This window comes from Hyperoodon ampullatus (genome assembly GCF_949752795.1).
Source record: "Hyperoodon ampullatus genome assembly, chromosome: 11".
In the NCBI taxonomy this organism is placed as follows: domain Eukaryota; kingdom Metazoa; phylum Chordata; class Mammalia; order Artiodactyla; family Ziphiidae; genus Hyperoodon; species Hyperoodon ampullatus.
Window position 1 is genome coordinate 3,210,719 of NC_136924.1, and position 17,655 is coordinate 3,228,373.

The following is a 17,655-nucleotide window of genomic DNA, read 5'->3' on the forward strand; positions in this document are numbered from 1 at the left end:
ACAGACTGGTGGTTGCCAAGGGTGGGGAGGTTAGGGGAGGGATGGGGTCAGCAGATGTGAGCTGTTATATATGGAATGGATAAACAAGGTTACACTGCAGAGCACAGAGAACTATATTCAGTATCCTATGATAAACCATAATGGAAAAGAATATTAAAAAAAGAATGTGTTTGTGTATATATATATATATATATATATATATATATGTATAACTGAATCACTTTGCTGTATAGCAGAAATTAACACAACATTGTAATCAACTATACTTCAAAAAAAGAAGCCAGAAGTAGCTGGCTTCTTTTGTCTGTGATTCATCCACAGTGTTGTGTGCATGTGGTAGGCTGTTTCTTCCCATTGCTTTGCAATGAATAAATCAATTGGCGTATATTTATACAATGGAATTCTACCCATTTCGTTTTCATTAACAATATTTTACACTGGAAATCTCAAGAGCTCAGCTGTTGAAAGTGAAGTCCAGTGCTGCAATGAACACAGTGTTATTGTGTGTGTCAAGACTCTTGAATCTTAAAATTCACAAAAGCTTAATGGCCTCAGTGTCTTGCATAAGGATAATATTATAGGCACTAGATCAGCTTCTGAGCCAGGAAAACTTGCTTTGCTTCATATCTGTTATTAGCTTTGTGACAAAATAACAGTCTCTTAAATTCCATTGTTAAGCATCATTGCTGATCTTAGAACTGTATCCACATGGCAACATTTTTTCAAAATAAAAACAGAGCAAACAAAAACGTCAGCATTTACATTAAAGTGACTTGATTTATTACCTCTGAAATTTTTCTTCTCTTCATGCTTTACACAGCTGTGAAAACATGTTACTTTTAATGCCAAAAAGTGTACTACATTTAGTTTACTTTGATATGTGTTCAGTCCCCCTCCACCAGAACACACACACCCCTCACCCTCACTGACTGCGGGGTTTTAGCTACAGCACCACTAGGTAGGTTAAACTTCACTGTGGCAGTCTTCTGTTGATACTGCAGGAATTAATACTGTTTGGAAGAAATCCAAAACCCATATTATAGGAGAATTCACGATGTTATGTTATTCACTTCATAACAGTGCTTGCATAAAAAGTACATTTTTAAAAACTCAGGGATACTGAGGTATAACTTACATATAGTAAAATTTACCCTCTTTAGGCTTCAGCTGTATAAGTTCCAACCAGCACCACAATCAAGATACAGAGCAGCCCATCATCCCCAAAAGTCCCTTCATGCCCCTTTGTACTCAACTCCTACACCTAGCTCTCATAATCTCTAGCACTCACTGATCTCATAAAAATATATAAAACGCTTATTTTCCCCTCTTTTGTCAGACACAGATAAGCAGGGTAGGGGCTGGCTCCCTGTCACCTCCCCCGTCTTGGCACACAGCCCTTCCCCTGCCCCAGCCACACCGCCTTATCCAGTGCCTTGTCCTCTCCATGCTCCCACCCACTAATCTTACCCCATCGCTCCTTTTATCTAGAACCCTCTTCTCTTTCTTCTGCACCTAGTCAACTCCTACTCATCCTTGAGATCTCAGCTTCAACATCATTTCTTCAGAGAAGTCTTTCCTATCTAGTTTCAATCCCTCTGCATTGCACTGTGCACATGTGAAGCAGTGATTTTACATTTGTTTACGTACTATTTGATTAATGTCTACCTTCCCATTAAACTGTGAGTCCATGAGGGCAGGGACTGGGTTTTACTCATGACCGTATGCTGAGCATACAGCACATTAGTAAACACTCAATAAAGACTAAGTAAATGAGTACACACTTTGAAGCCAGCACTGTTCTAGATGTTCACTTTTGATTCTTTCAAAGGTACAATAAGATCAATATTATTATTTGTTTTACTGATGTGATGACCTTAAATCAAAAATCCTTTGACTTTCCTCCCTCCAAAGGGTGGAGCCTAATTCCCCTCCCACTAAACATAAGCTGACTCAGTGACTCACTTCTAATATATAGAATACAGCAGAAGTGACAGTGTCATAAAAGGCATTGCACTTTCTCCATGCTCTCTCTGGTGTCACTCCCTCTGGGGGAAGCCAGCTGCCATGTCATTCAGACACATCAGCAGCCCTACGGAGAGGCCCACACAGTGAGGAACTGAGGCCTCCTGCCAACAGCCACGTCAGTGAGTGAAGTGGACCCTTCAGCCCCAGTCAGTGAGTCTTCAAGTGACTGCAGCCCTGGCCAACATCTTCACTACAACCTTATGAAAGACCCTGAGCCAGAGCCACCCAGCTAACCCACTCCCAGATTCCTGACCCACAGAAACTATATGAGAGAATAAATGTTTGCTGTTTCAAGGTACTACGTTTGAGGATAATATTGTTGTCACACAACAATAGATAACTGAAAGAACCAAAGAGGGAAGTAAAGTACGGCAAGTTTAAGTAATTTGTCCAAGGTGATGTAACTAGTAAGTGGCAGATCCAGGAGCCAAACACAGGTGGTGGGGCTCTAAAGCCCCTGATCTCTGTACCACACCATGCTGCCTCCTAAAGATGCTTAGCGTGGCAAATGCAAAATCATTTGACTGTGCTATTATAAAATCTTTGCAGACTGGTTCATGTTACAGTTTCAGGAGGTTGCTTTCTGGATTTCCAAAGAAGCTGCTGACTGGAAGAATTTCTGAGAGAATGCTGGGTAAAAAGGCAATTCTAATGAAGAAGTGTACTGTACTATTTAAAGAATTTCTGTGAAGACATTTTGTTGGAAGAGTAGATTGAAGCAAGTTTGTTATAAAGTAACTTTTTAGAGATAAAACACATTTTTCTTTAGCTCATTATTATAGTATTATAAAAGAGTTTTCAGAGTGTGAATGGATTATACTAGATTGCTCAATTTTAAAATATATTCAGTATATTTTTGTGTTCAATATTATGTATTATACAACTTTAATATATGTATATATTCAAATATTTATATTTAATATTTATGAAGGAATTACTGAAACGCATTATTTCTCTGAGATTTCTTAGTTACTATTCCAAAGGCCCAAATCTTGGAGTAGGCACAGATTTCTTCAACAGGACACAAAATGCACCAATCTTAAAAACACAACCTTACTTAGCTATCGTACGCTATTTACATGCCTGGAGCCCAGAAGCCTTCCAGTCTTTGCTGATGAGACCTAATATCTCCATCCCCGTCACCCTGGAACGACTCAATTCCCCTTCTCCTTCTGTTCCTTCCATTTTCCTAATCAAATTAATAAAACGGTCCTTTCATCTAGTCACTCCACTAAGCAGTATCATTAGTTCCCTCCTCAGGAATATTAGACTCCTTGAGCTAATTTAAGTAGGGGAGTCTCCTGGCACCCAAAAGCAGGAATATTGCTGGGCCTTGGCAAGCTCTAACTGGAGAGCTCTCTCTCCATCTCTCGTCTATGATTCCAACTTCATGTCTGTGGAGTAGGTTTAATGGAAGAATCTCTATTCAGTGGCAAAGAACGTGGGACACTTTGGTTCTCCAAATAACTTTGCTTTTTTAAGAGTCTCAGTTTACCCCGGAAGTAGAAAAAAATCTAATAATGTCAAGTAACAGCACTTGGGTCTCTCTGGATAAATTAACCCATTCCAGTGACTGCTTTTAGAGCTGATTACTAAAATCTCAGTCTCCTGTCCAGTTCACATACCTTCTTTCCAAGGACAGTTTAGCTGTTTGTGATGTGGAGCCACTGGCCTTTCCATTTCTCTTTGTGGGCCTGCTTCTTTGTTCATGGGATGAGTGGATCCTGGGGAGAGAGTTCAGCCATGTGAGCATGCAAGCGCTGGCACACTGGTGGTAATGATAAGGATACCAGGCAGTTTCAATTGGTCTTTGTTGCTACTTTACCTGACACTGGCAATAAAACCTGGCAATGTCTGTGGTAGGGAACAAGTTTTAGGAGACCCAATAAATAACTCCCTTCCCATTGGGAGGCATACATGGGAGTCAGGCTGAAGGAGACAGAAACACCACAGTAACTCCCTATGATGCCTATACTTGACCCTAGGGCCTACAGTGCTAAATGGAACAGGCAGGTGAATGCTCCACCTTTGAATCAGACAGATGGACCCAGGCATGGTTCCTAACAGTGCTGATTCCTGTTCCGGGCCTGTGGGGAGATGCTGACCCTGCTTCCTTTCTCTTAACCAAGAGAAAGAAAGGGAGTGCTGAGCCAGGCACACGCAGTTCCTCCACCCAAACTCACCAATCAGGTAAGTCCCTTTGCCTCTCTGGAGGGGTAGTGAGTGAGACAAGAAGCCAAGAGAAATCTCAACCAAGGTAAAAAACAATCCAAATGTACAGATATGAATAGGAATATATTTTTATTTGATTTTATAAGCAGCATAATGAAAAATATGGAAGGATACCTGGTAGGTGATTCGTAGGATTACCTGGTTTGGGGGGAAGTATCTGGGGGACAATGTGAAAGAAGTGGGGAAGAGAGTAGGGAGATAAGTAAAACAGGAAAAGAAAACTAACCACTAAATATAGTATGTATGCAGATGGTCAACAAGCACATGAAAAGATGCTCAACATGGCTAATTATTAGAGAAATGAAAATCAAAACTACTGCCTCACATTGGTCAGAATGGCCATCATTAAAAAGTCTACAAATAAGAAATGCTAGAGAGGGTGTGGAGAAAAAGGAACCCTCCTACACTGTTGGTGGGAATGTAAGTTGGTACAGCCACTATGGAAAACAGTATGGAGGGTCCTCAGAAAACTAAACATAGAGCTGCCATATGATCCAGCTATCCTACATCTCAGCATATATCTGGACAAAACTATAATTCAAAAAGGTATACGCCCCTGTGTTCATAGCAGCACAATTCACAGTAGCCAAGACATGGAAAGAACCCAAATGTCCATCGACAGATGAATGGATAAAGAAGATGTGGTACATATATACAATGGAATATTACTCGGCCATAAAAAAGAATGAAATAATTCTACTTGCAGAAACATGGAATGCAACTAGAGATTATCATACTGAGTGAAGTCAGTCAGAAAGAGAAAGACAAACACCACATGGTATCACTTATATACGGAATCTAACATATGACACAAATGGACCTATCTATGAAATGGAAACAGACTCACAGACACAAAGACCAGACCCGTGGTTGCCAAGGGGGAGGCAGGTGGGGGAGGGACACAGTGGGAGTTCGGGGTTAGCAGGCTATTATACACAGGACGGATAAACAACAAGGTCGTACTGTATAGCACAGGGAGCTACATGCAAGGTCCTGAGATAAGCCATGAGGGAAAAGAATACAAAAAAGAATGTACATATATATATGTACAATGGAATCACTTCCCTGTACAGCAGAAATTAACACAACATTGTAAAGCAACTATACTTCAATAAATAGTATGTATGGTGTGATCACAGTAATATAGATTAGTGCATTAAGGAGGGATATTCAAAGTACTTCAACCTCTGTGGCATGGTTAATACTTCACCAATTAAAGTGGACACCACAGAACTGGGGCAAGATCCCACCAAACTCCCCTGCTGAGCCAGATATTAACCTGAATCCAAGGGCACCTAGGATAGGGATTAGGAGACCAGGGTGGTAGGATGGGATGCGGGGGAGAGGGTAGTAGACTTGGGAGGCTGAAGACAGTAGCTATTTACCAAACCAATTCCGAAGAATGTCAAAGTGTTGACAACACGTGTAGCTCTATCAGTGCTTTCCAGTTGATAATATACTTACTCGTAAGTTAAGATCAAATTCTTAAAATATAACAGGAAAGTTTTCTTCCTGTGGTATGTTATCTAATTCAGCTGGCAATAGGCACGATTTACATGAAGAAAACCTGTAAAAAAACCCTGGGTATTGAGGGATCCACTTCAAAGGCTCGCTCAGGGGACTTCCCTGGTGGTCCAGTGGTTAAGACTCCGCGCTCCCAATGCAAGGGGCCTGGGTTTGATCCCTGCAGGGAACTAGATTCTGCCTGCATGCCGCAACTAAGAGTCTGCATGCCACAACTAAGGAGTATGCATGCCGCAACTAAGAGTCTGCATGCCGCAACTAAGGAGTATGCATGCCACAACTAAGAGTTTGCATGCCACAACTAAGAAGTCCACATGTCACAACTAAAGATCCTGCATGCTGCAACGAAGATCCCATGTGCTGCAACTAAGACCCGGAGCAGCCAAAATATATAAATAAATAAAATTTTTTTTTAAAAAAGGCTCACTCAAATGATGAAAGTTGATGCTTGGCTGTTGGCTGGAAACTTCACCAAAGCTGTGGATTAGGGCCTTGGCTCTTCTCAGGCTGCTTGAGCTTCCTTACAGCACTGGTGGTTGGGTTCTAAGAGCAAGAGTTTCAAGAGAACCAGGAGGTTGCCTTTTATAATCTAAGAGGTCATACACAGTGTCACTCATTATAGTCTTCTGGGCAGGGCAGTCACAAGGCCTCATCCAGGTTTAAGGAGAGGAGACTTAGATTCTACCATTCCATCAGAGGAGTGTCAAGGTCATACTCAGAGAATATGACAAGGGAAATATGGGAGAAAATACAATCTGCCACAATGAATTTCTACTATATCTGTGATATCCATGGTCCATGCTGGCATGAGTCCCAAAGGTTTCTGCTGTTTTTCCATGTAGGGAACAGGTTATCAAGTATAACTGAAGAACTGGAGGAAGGAGGGAAAAGTTTAAAATTTATGGGTGGGACGTCCCTGGTAGTCCAGTGGTTAAGGCTCCATGCTCCCAATGCAGGGGGCCTGGGTTCGATCCCTGGTCACGGAACTAGATCCCACCTGTTGCAACTAAGAGGCTGCATGCCGCAAATAAAAGATTTCCGCATGCTGCAATTAAAAGATCTTGCATACCACAACTAAAGATCCTGCACGTGTCAACGAAGATCCTGTGTGCCGTAACTAAGACCCAGTGCAGCCAAATAAATAAATATTTTTTAAAAGTTTATGGCAACCAGGGCTTCCCTGGTGGCGCAGTGGTTAAGAATCTGCCTGCCAATGCAGGGGACACAGGTTCGAGCCCTGGTCTGGGAAGATCCCACATGCCGCGGCGCAACTAAGCCCGTGGGCCACAACTACTGAGCCTGCGCGTCTGGAGCCTGTGCTCCACAACGGGAGAGGCCGTGACAGTGAGAGGTCCGCGCACCGCGATGAAGAGTGGCCTCCGCTCTCTGCAACTGGAGAAAGCCCTCGCACAGAAACGAAGACCCAACACAGCCAAAAATAAATAAATAAATTTATTTAAAAAAAAAAAAGTTTATGGCAACCAAAGGAAGAAATAAAGCTAATATTTATTAAGCTCCTACTTAATAATGTGGCAGGCATTTGCGAGGCACTTCTCATCAGATATCTTTACTGATCTTCACCACAGTTATATGAGGTAGGTTCTGTTATTACTACTTCATAGATGAGGACATTGAGGTAGAAGAGGTATTTAGCAACTTGTCCAAAGCTACACAAATAGTAACTGGTAGAGCCAAGATGGCAATACTGGTCTGCTTGACTTCAAATACTATATTCTTTCTACTACACTGTGCCTCAAAGTTTAGAACAGAAATACAATCTTCAAACTGTCCCAATTTTGTCTTCACTATATAGTTAATTTCGTTTCTTCTAATACATATATAAGAGATCTCCTTTTTCACTTCTCAAAAGGGTTAGAGTAAAATATTGCAAATAAGAGAAATATATAAATGGACTTTTCCCCCCCTAAATAACAAACAAAGTCTTCTCAAAGAGCACATTAGATAATTTCCTTATCAAGTTATGCCCAAGGTATCATTTGATAATGATCTTGTAGGCATTACCATCTGGGGGATTGTATACGAAACCCTAACTAATTATTAAGACTAATTATATTGCGAGTTAATGTAAATTTTAAGACATACAGTACAAATTAGAAGAGATCAGTATGGGAGTTTATTAAGTACAAAATGATGTGTAAATTGTGACAGAAACACAAGTGAAGCCCAGGAAGTTTTGCACAAATGTACTTTTGAAATATGTATTAAGGCTAAATATACCATGGGGTCCTGTTTTTAGAGAAAATGAACGTTTCTGTGGCCACAGCAGGGATTTCCCTATAGTGGGGGACAGATAATGGAAACCTCCCTGAGTAGTTCAAGAAGCACAGCTAATTACTAACTAGGTGTGTTTAATCTGGGCACAAGAACCTCGGTTGCTATAATCAGGGAGGTTTTCACCCAGATCTTATTCATAATAAGATCTGGCATTGGTGATTGGTGATTTTACTTGGGGCTAAATATCAATACAAACATCCAAAGGAGTTGGTGTAAATGACAGAGACTGCAAGAACTATGCATATTTACCATGTTGTTAACCTAAGCATAAATGCGATTCAACCATAATACAGCATGTCTACATAAGGCTACAGGGAGGCTTTCGGCACAGACTTGGGAATGAAATTTCCTACTGAGAGCTACTCTTTAAAATGAACAAATGATTGTTTAGAACAGGGACATGCTAAGTCACCTGAAGGAAACAGAATGGCTTCCAGGCTGGTAGGACTCTGCAGTGATTTAGTATTTTAAGAAAAAACTGGGTTCATCAGAGCTTAGGTAGTGCTGGAAACAAACAAAAATGGAGTCACTGAGGCAAATGTTGGTTGGATCTATGTGATCACCGCTCAGGAGAAGGGAGCCTTAGTCAGTCTTTCCATTGGTCCATTCTTATTCATTCATTCACTCATTCATTCATTCACCGAGTGCCTACTTGGCCAGGTATTATCCCACATGCTGGAAATACGGAAGTGAAAAAGTCAAAGTCCTCATGGAGTTTACATTCCTGTGGGGAAAGCAGTCGATACAAAAAATAAACACATACTAATAACATCAGATATGTGCTTCAAAAAGAGCTTAACAAGGTAGGAAGATAGAGAACAAGGGAGGTCACGGGGAAGGAATACGGTATTATTTTAGATTGAAAGGTCAAGAAAGGTTATCTCTAAGGAGGTGACATTAAAGCAGAAGTACCTGAATAAAGTGAGGAAGTGAGCCATATGCAGGCCGGAGGGGAAGACTTTTATGCAGACAGAACAGCAAATGGAAAACTCACAGGCTGGAATGAACTTGTGCGTTCACGGGACAGAAAGAAGGCCAGTTTGGGTACTCATTCGTGCTGTTTGCCAGATGTTCTGGTTCTCTCTCATTCCAGGCACAAGGTAGAACTGCACTACCTGGTTCTTCTGTGGATGGGTAGGACAATGTGACGAATTCTGGACAGTGAGTCATGAGCAGAAATGACACGTGCCAGTTCCGAACAGAGCCAATGCAAGACCCTCTAGATCTCTTTTTTCTCTCTCCCTGGCGTGATGATTGGTAACGCTCAAGACAGTGACTGCTCCACCAGCCTTGAATTAGGAGTGAGGAAGAAAACAGTGTGGGATCAGAAGCCCGAGAAGCCTGACCTTTAATAGGCATGAATGTGAGCAAGAAATCAATCTGTACTGTCAAGACTCTTGAGATCTGGAGTTATTTGTTACCTCAGAATGGCATAACTTGTCCTGACTGATAGTGTAACTGGTGGGGAGAAAGCTAGAGGGAGAGTATCAGGGGTAAGCAGGGGAACAGATCATGTACAGCCCCGTAGACTATGATAAATTTGGATTTCATTCTGTGTGAAGGAAAAACCTTCAGAAGACTTTGAGCAGAGGAATGACATGACAGGATTTGCATTTTTAAAAGAATCATTCAATTATGTAGGGGAAGTCCTTGTTCATGGTAAATACTTGCTGAGGTATTTAGGGATACAGCTTGCTTTCAAATGGTTCAGTAAAGTGTGTGTGTGTGTGTGTGTGTGTGTGCATGCGTGCGCACGTGCACACATGCACAAAGGGTAAAATGGTAATTGGTGAATCTAGATGAAGGATTTGTGGGCGTTTGTTGTGCTTTTTTTTCCAACTTTTTTTTGTGGAGTTAAAACATTTGAAATAAGAAGTTGGGGGGAAATCACTCTAGGATAAAGTACAAGGTGAGACAGAGGTGAAGAAGACCATTAGGAGGCTGCTGCAGGTCAGAGGTGAAGTGACTTGGGCTGGAAAGGCAACTGTGAGCAATGGGTGGATTTGAAATCCACTTTATTTGTGGGGCCAGCAGGATTTGCCGATTGGCTGTGGGATGTGAAGGAAAGACTGGAGGCAAGAGGTCTCTGAGGTTTTGGTTTTGAATGAGTGGGAGACTGGTGATACCATTAACTAAGACAGGACAGCAGGGGAAAGGCCAGGTTTAGGGGATGGGAAATAGGGATCCCGTTTTGGATACGTTAAGGGTAAGCATCCACATGGAGACTGGGTTGGCAGCTGGATAAACGAGCTGGGAGTTGAGAGAAGAGGTTGGTTGGAAATACAAAATCTGGAATCATCAGCATGTAGTGGAACCGTTATAGACCTGGACAGAATCCCACAGGAAGCAAGTGTACGTGTAGAAGGCCAGGACCGAGCACTGGGGAACTGGAGCATAACTGGCTGGGAGGAGTTAATTTGATTTCTCTTGTTCTGATTCCATGCTTACTGAGCAACCACCTGATTATTACTTCCCACAGGAAGTAATAACACAGGCCCATACATAAAGGAAAGACTGGTCAGATGGACTTGGAATATTCTAGTTCCTGGAACAGTTCTTATTGTAAATAAATTGATCACACTCACAAGTTTGGTTTGACTCAGACCCTCAGACAGAGCCATTCTCAACGTGCTGACAAAATCCGATGGTGAGTCTGCAGAAGAGGAGGCCAGACCCAGGACTGAAAACTCCATGAGGAAACGAATGCCACACTGCTTGCTGGCACTTCCTTGGCTCACAGTAGCCTGCTAAGGGAGAATGTTGCCAGAACTGTTGAGAAAACCCCTAGCCAATTATAGTTAAGAGAATATTCCCTCTTTTGACTGTATCCTTTCTTCCACTGTAAAAGCACGGATCCATCACTGTGTATCTCACATCATTTTTCTTCCATTCTGATCTTGTGTTTCCTTAGGCCAGGATCCTTATTACTTTATTACTATTTGGGGTGCAGTCTATGTGTTTGCTCTAAATCTATTTTTTAAAATTCTATCTCATTTGAATAAGTAGTATTCAAGTGGTTCAAAAATCAAAATGCCATAAGGTATACACTGAGAAACCACCTTTTCACCTCTTCCTATGCATGTTCCCCACCCCCAGTCACTGCCCCTATCCCATTTAGTTATATATCCCCTTCCAACTGTAGTTTTTGGTTTCTCTGCTGTGCTGTGATGATAAGAAAAACATATTCTATTCCTTTTGGGAGGAGATGAGTAATTTCTGATAAAAGTTCAGGCTCGGGGCTTCCCTGATGGCACAGTGGTTAAGAATCACCTGCCAATGCAGGAGACATGGGTTCGAGCCCTGGTCCGGGAAGATCCCACATGCATCCCACGGGCAGAGCAACCAAGCCTGTGCGCCACAACTACTGAGCCTGCACTCTAGAGCCTGCGAGCCACAACTACTGAGCCTGCGTGTCACAACTACTGAAGCCCGCGCACCTAGAGCCCGTGCTCCGCAACGAGAAGCCACCGCAATGAGAAGCTCACGCACCGCAACGAAGAGTAGCCCCTGCTCACCGCAACTAGAGAAAGCCCGCGCACAGCAACAAAGACCCAATGCAGCCAAAAATAAATAAATAAATAAGTAAATTTATTTTAAAAAAAAAGTTCAGGCTCAAATTGCATTCCTCTTCCCTGTCCCTTTTAGTCTAAAACATGCATACCCTAACATTTCCAGTGTAACATGGTTAAACAGCTCCCTGGCTAAAGCAGTTCAGAGATATTCAACTATTCAATGCCTATTGTTTTGGGAATAAAAATGGCTTGTGCTGGCCCAGTGAGAAAAAATAAGTTCATAAAAGTTATTGGGGAAAATGTGTTTGTGGGAGGTGGACTGACATGTAACTTCAGAAAACAATAATAAAAACCTCAGCTGAGAAGTTGTCCTCTTTTCTCTCCCATGGTGTTGCAGATTGTTTTCCAAAGATAGCTGCCTCAATATATCTCATCCCACATGCTCTTCTTATAATGTGTCATTGACACTTTCCATTGAGTGGTGGGGCCTGTGTTCCCTCCCCTTGGACTTCAGCTGACCTGCATGACTGCCTTACCCAACAGAATACAGGGAAGGTTGTTCAGCTAAATCCAGGCAACTCTCAGAACCATGAGAGGTAATAATACAGTGATTCCAATCAAGTAAATTTTGAGGTTATTCATTATGCAGAATAAAAATAGGAACATGGTCTTGACTTTTAATCATTTTTACATTTTCTTTGCTCTTGATTCTTTAATTTTTATTTAGATTTTACTTTAATTTCATCTATTTTTTGTCGCAGGTCACCTCAAATCCTTTGTGTAAGTGGGTTTAAGTATAACATAATTACATTTTTGAAGTGCTCTTTTATCTAACCCAGTAATATAAACTCCCTAGTGTTATTCTGTAAATGACAAGGATGACCCATGAAAGCTTTATCACCATTTTTGAGGATTTTTTTAATTAAAAGAAAAATGATTGCTTTGTGCAGATTTGTTCTACATTTTTTGCTTCTTTCCCCCTCAAACAGATCCTTTTCCATGAAAGTTTGATAGAAATAATTAGGACCTCATCCATGAGGACCAGAGTTTCTCAACAGACATTTATTGGCTACTACCGTGTGCCAGATATTAGATGAAGTGCCAAACACAAAAAGACCCACTCCCAGATTACAAAGTGGCTCCTGGGCTAGTGATTATTTACAGTTATAAAATGTCTACCATATGCAAGGCACAGGCATACATGGAAAACTCTCTGAATGCCTTCAATGATGAAGTATTTAAAACAACAACAACAAAATTAAGCAAAGCTATCAAGTGACCTGACAGGCAATTTTAAAAAGTGACTGGAAAAAATTATACAACAATTTTACAGTACGTTTATATATCTATGAAATCTGTATAAGAAATAGAGCTAATACATTCTCTCCATAGTCACAGTAGTGAAATAATAGTGAAATAATGTTATCACATATGGCATAAACCTTACACAAATGAAATTATATTTAATATAAAAGATCATGAGATCTGCATGATGGAACATTACAGTTCTTAAATACATTATTAGTCATCGCTTTTTCAAGTTTAACTGTAATGAAATTTTAATCAGTTTTCCTAAATTTAATCTTGATCCAAGTGTTGTCACTATCTACTACCCATTAACCTTTGAGGAAAGGTGCATGAAGGTAGGAACCATATCTATTTGTTTACCATGGTATATTCAGCATCTGGCACATAGTAGGCACTCAATAAGAATCTGCTGAATTAGTAAATTGGAAACACATAATTAGATCAGATTAAAGATAACAGTTTTATTCAACGAGCACTTCCGAATACTTGGTATGAACACAGCACTGCCTGGGGTGTCACAGAGAACTACTAGAAGTAGAAGACACTGTCCTTATTCACAGCTAGGTGCACAGTATTATTTGCATTTATAAACCTTTAAGATAAAATATAAACGTTAAAAAATTCATATTAGAAATAAATACAGTCGTCTCTCGGGATCCAAGGGGGACTGGTTCCAGAACATTCCCCCCCTCCCGAGGATACCAAAATCTGTGGGTGCTCAAGTCCCTTATATAAAATGGCACAGTGTTTGCATGTAACCTGTGCACATTGTCTTGTGTACTTTAAATCATCTCTAGATTACTTATAATACCTAATACAATGTAAATGCTATATAAATAGTTGCCAGTGCACCTGGCAAATTAAAGTTTTGCTTTTTGGACTTTCTGGAATTTTTTTTCCTGAATATATTCAATCCACAGTTGGTTGAATCCACAGATGGAGAACCCAAGGACTGGAGAACCAACTGTAATTCTCATATTATTATTATTATTATTATTTTGTAACATCTTTAGTGGAGTATAACTGCTTTACAGTGTTGTGTTAGTTTCTGCTGTATAACAAAGTAAATCAGCCATATGCATATGTATATCCCCATATCCCCTCCCTCTTGCATTAATACTGAACTCTGGCTACGCACCAAAAACAAGAAAACTCAGCAAATACATGAATTAGTTTTGCAAGCTCTTGGGGGACAGGAGAAAACGATAGTATGAATTTCATATCCTTTCTGGAATTAACTTTCAACTAAAGAAATGAAAATAGGTTTACAATGCACAAAGCCATATTTATGGTGACATACTCATTGGTGTATGAATGGGGAAAAAAATCTATCCAGGCTCTAAACAAGGGGCCACAAAAAAGTAAAAACCAATTTTACTCACACACTGTTTGAGAAAAAGAAAATGAGCCTTTTACTCACTGCTATAGAAATTATGAGTAGGGAAAATAAATCATTTTAAATAAAGCAAATAATGTTCTATATTATAAACAATTAAAGTAGGATGGCATTTGAAGACCACATCCAAATATGAGATTAGATTACTCTATTAACTAGGTACAGAAAGGCAAGGGAGAAGGGATGAAGAGTGAAAAAAGATACAGAAAAGTAAAAAGGGGCTATAAGGAAATACCTTCTCCCAAACGCACAGACTAACACACAGCAGACACAGGAATACTGAGGGGGAAAAAGGATACACTTACTCAGATCTTGGCTTCACCCATCCAGGATTCCTCCTCAGAATTGTGCCATAATGTGGTCTCTAATATTTGTGTCTGAATGTGTGTTGGCCTTGTGTACTTCTAAAGACTTTTTAAGTTATGCTGTTTTCCTAACTAAACTGAATTAACTTGAAAATCAGTGGTCACATGCCTGCCTTGCTTTATGGCTTGAGCTGGATTAAAACTTTGGTTAATAAAAAGCGTCCAATTTTATAGCTCCTCTTCTGAATCTTGATCATAAATTTCCTGAGGTTGTCTCTTAATATTGATTACCAAGTCAATGGTTAAAATGTTTGTCAAACACTGAAGAACTGAAGTTAGTAACTGGTATTTACCAGCAACTGATTCCAAACCTGTCTGGTTGCTTATCATGGGTTGATTGGTTTGCAGTGCATGGAGAGCTCTTATATATATTTGTGGAAAGCTGTAATTTCCTTTCTTAGACTTACACAAGATTTTGGGAACGCCTAAAACTGCATTAGCTATTAACATACTAACCATGGTTTCTTCTGATTGCCGGCATTTTTTGGCATAGCTGAGAAGATAGTAATGCAACAAGATCTCAAAATTGCCACCCACTGGCAAAACACAACCAGCTGGTACAGATGAGAAACAGTAACTCTGGGAAGTACACATCTCTAGTGACTTGTATCTCACTGGTAATATGCTCCCCTTTCTAGCATTTTTTGTGACCTGTAAATGTTCATAAGAAATTCCTTTTCTAGTATTTTCTGTTGAGTTAGCAGAATTACTCTCAATAAATGGTTCATGGTTGTCCATTATCCTGGCTTTGTCTGGAGAGAAACATCTCAGTGTTGCATCTGTCTGGTATGTATCTGTTAGTGTCACTGTTGGTGTTGAACACAGTATATTTGTTTCTAATTCTACACTTGGAACTACCAAATTTGAATATGCTTTTAAATATGTTTGAGTTTTTGCCAGTTCATCTTTGTTCTTTACAACTGTGTCCTGATATGGCCTTTGTATTGAGCCATTAACAATTTCTGGTAAGTCATTACTTTCTCTACTATTCTTATAAATAAGAGGACTTGAAGTACAATTTTGGTCACTGGCTTGTGTCACATAATTTAGATTAAGGTCTTTAAATAATTGCCGAAGCATTTTAAATGCCCCATGTAAAGCATCCTCATGTTGTTCAACAAGACCCTGCACTGGACCACAAAGAACTACACAGTGTGGTGTAAATGAACATGTGCTAATCAAGCCAAGATGAACATACCTTTTGGATCTAAGAATAAAGGGCTTACAAAACTTCACCATAGCAGTGTTAGAGAGTTCATACTGAGAAGAGGCCTGTGGTAGTACAAAGGGAGCGAGACCAGTGACTCTCTGGATAAGAGAAAGTTCTTCAGATGATAAACACTCCACCACGGATATGCCATTCAGTCCTGCACAATAAATTACTAAGTCTGGTTGTTTCACAGTAGATAGGAGCAATTTTACATTCTGCTTCTGTAAATATTTCATTATTGCTTTTGTCCTTTCTGTAATCCAAAATTGAGATGTCCGAAACTGTGCTTCTGAATTTAGAATAAACTCTGATCCAGAAGTTGAAAAAAGAGGCTGAATGGTTTCTATTACTATCACTATTCTTATGTCACCGTCTGCTGGACAGTACACAGAAAAGTCTCTGGGAAGCACAAGCCCAGCTATGATCCTGGAATCGGAAACAGGAAGGCCGGTGACACCAACTTTCAACTCGACAAAACAGTCATCCACTAACTCAAGTACTTCTTCAAACCCACTTTCACAAGCTGTACACTTGAAAAAGTAGTCACACATCAACTGTGATACAAAGTTGTGATTATTTCTTCCCACTCTTCCACAGAAGTATGCTCCTAAGAGCATCTCTAAAGAGCTCCTACACAATGGTCTCTCTTTGGTGGATGAAGAAAAGACGGACAGAAAGTGTCTACTTAAGTAATGGTCCATAACGTAGTCTAATATTTGTGTCTGAAATGTTAGAAGAGCTTGGGAAATAAACTTCCACTGACAACACTTTTTCCAGTGCCTTCCATGGGTTTGGATATTTTCAGAAAAGAAAGAATCCTTTTCCTTGTCTGTGATTGCATGAAGTTCTCTGAGTAAATGGCAAAGATAGATAATAAATGTTTTAGCACCATCTCCTGTTTTTCTTAGATGACTGGAAACACATGCCACCATCATCCTGTACAAGAAAGAAATAAAGCAACTCAGATTCTCAGAGGGCTGCCTAAATCAAGTTGAAACCACGTTTTTACAGCTACAGGCATAAAACGAGAATACTGTCTCTGTGATATCCTTAGTTTTAGTTTTTTCCTTTTTTAAATTACTTTGTTCTACTTCAAGATTCTAGGGGTTGGGTCGAGCAGGAAGGAAAGGAGAGAGACATGCTCTCGGTAGTTGTTAATGATTCGATGTCTGGGAATGTTCCCGCGGGCAGCGCTCTAACTCAGCGTACACTTGTCTCGTCCAAGGTCAGTTCTTCCAGGAGCATAACCTCAGGGACAAGATTCAGAGAGATGGCCTGAGGGCTGGAGTGCGGGACCTGAGTACCTGGTTATAGGATGCTCTAACGGTCTGGAGCGTGACACGCAAGTACCTGGCTATGGGATGCTCTAAGTGTAGCGCCTTCAGGAGGCGGCCGCCATCCCGGCTGAGCAGCACCTCGCCAGTGGGCTTGGTACACAGAACTTGCCGTCCTTCGGGCCCCAAGCAGCAGCTCACGACGGTTTCTAGCACTTCCGCCACCTGCAACGCCGCCCTCACAGATCCCGCAGCAGCCATAGCCCTTCAGCCTCCGACGGGTTCGGGTCGCCGCCTGTGGAAGCCCAGGATGACCAGGAGCGGGGCGCAGGCGGAAGCGGAAGAGGCGGGGAGGAGGCCGGAAGCCGGTGCCGCTCGGTTTCCTGGTTGGGTGAGGGTCTGCCTTCCCGCCCGCTCAGCGGGAGAGCCGCGCTGTTCTGCCAGTAGGAGCTAGCGGTCCAAGAGCCCGCGAAGATGGGAAAGAGGTCGGGGCTTCTCGGGAGCTGTCCTCGGA

At 41.1% G+C, this 17,655-nt stretch overlaps 1 protein-coding gene across 1 annotated transcript; it reads right to left on the reverse strand.

The window, feature by feature from the left end:
* Window positions 1-14,825: 14,825 nt before the first annotated feature.
* Window positions 14,826-17,402, reverse strand: BBS10 (Bardet-Biedl syndrome 10; the record flags this gene model as incomplete). The annotated part of the gene is made up of 2 exons (XM_079715031.1): window positions 14,826-16,803; window positions 17,218-17,402. 2 exons carry the CDS (start codon window positions 17,400-17,402, stop codon window positions 14,826-14,828), a joined length of 2,163 nt encoding a protein of 720 aa, XP_079571157.1.
* Between the last annotated feature and the right edge of the window lie 253 nt (window positions 17,403-17,655).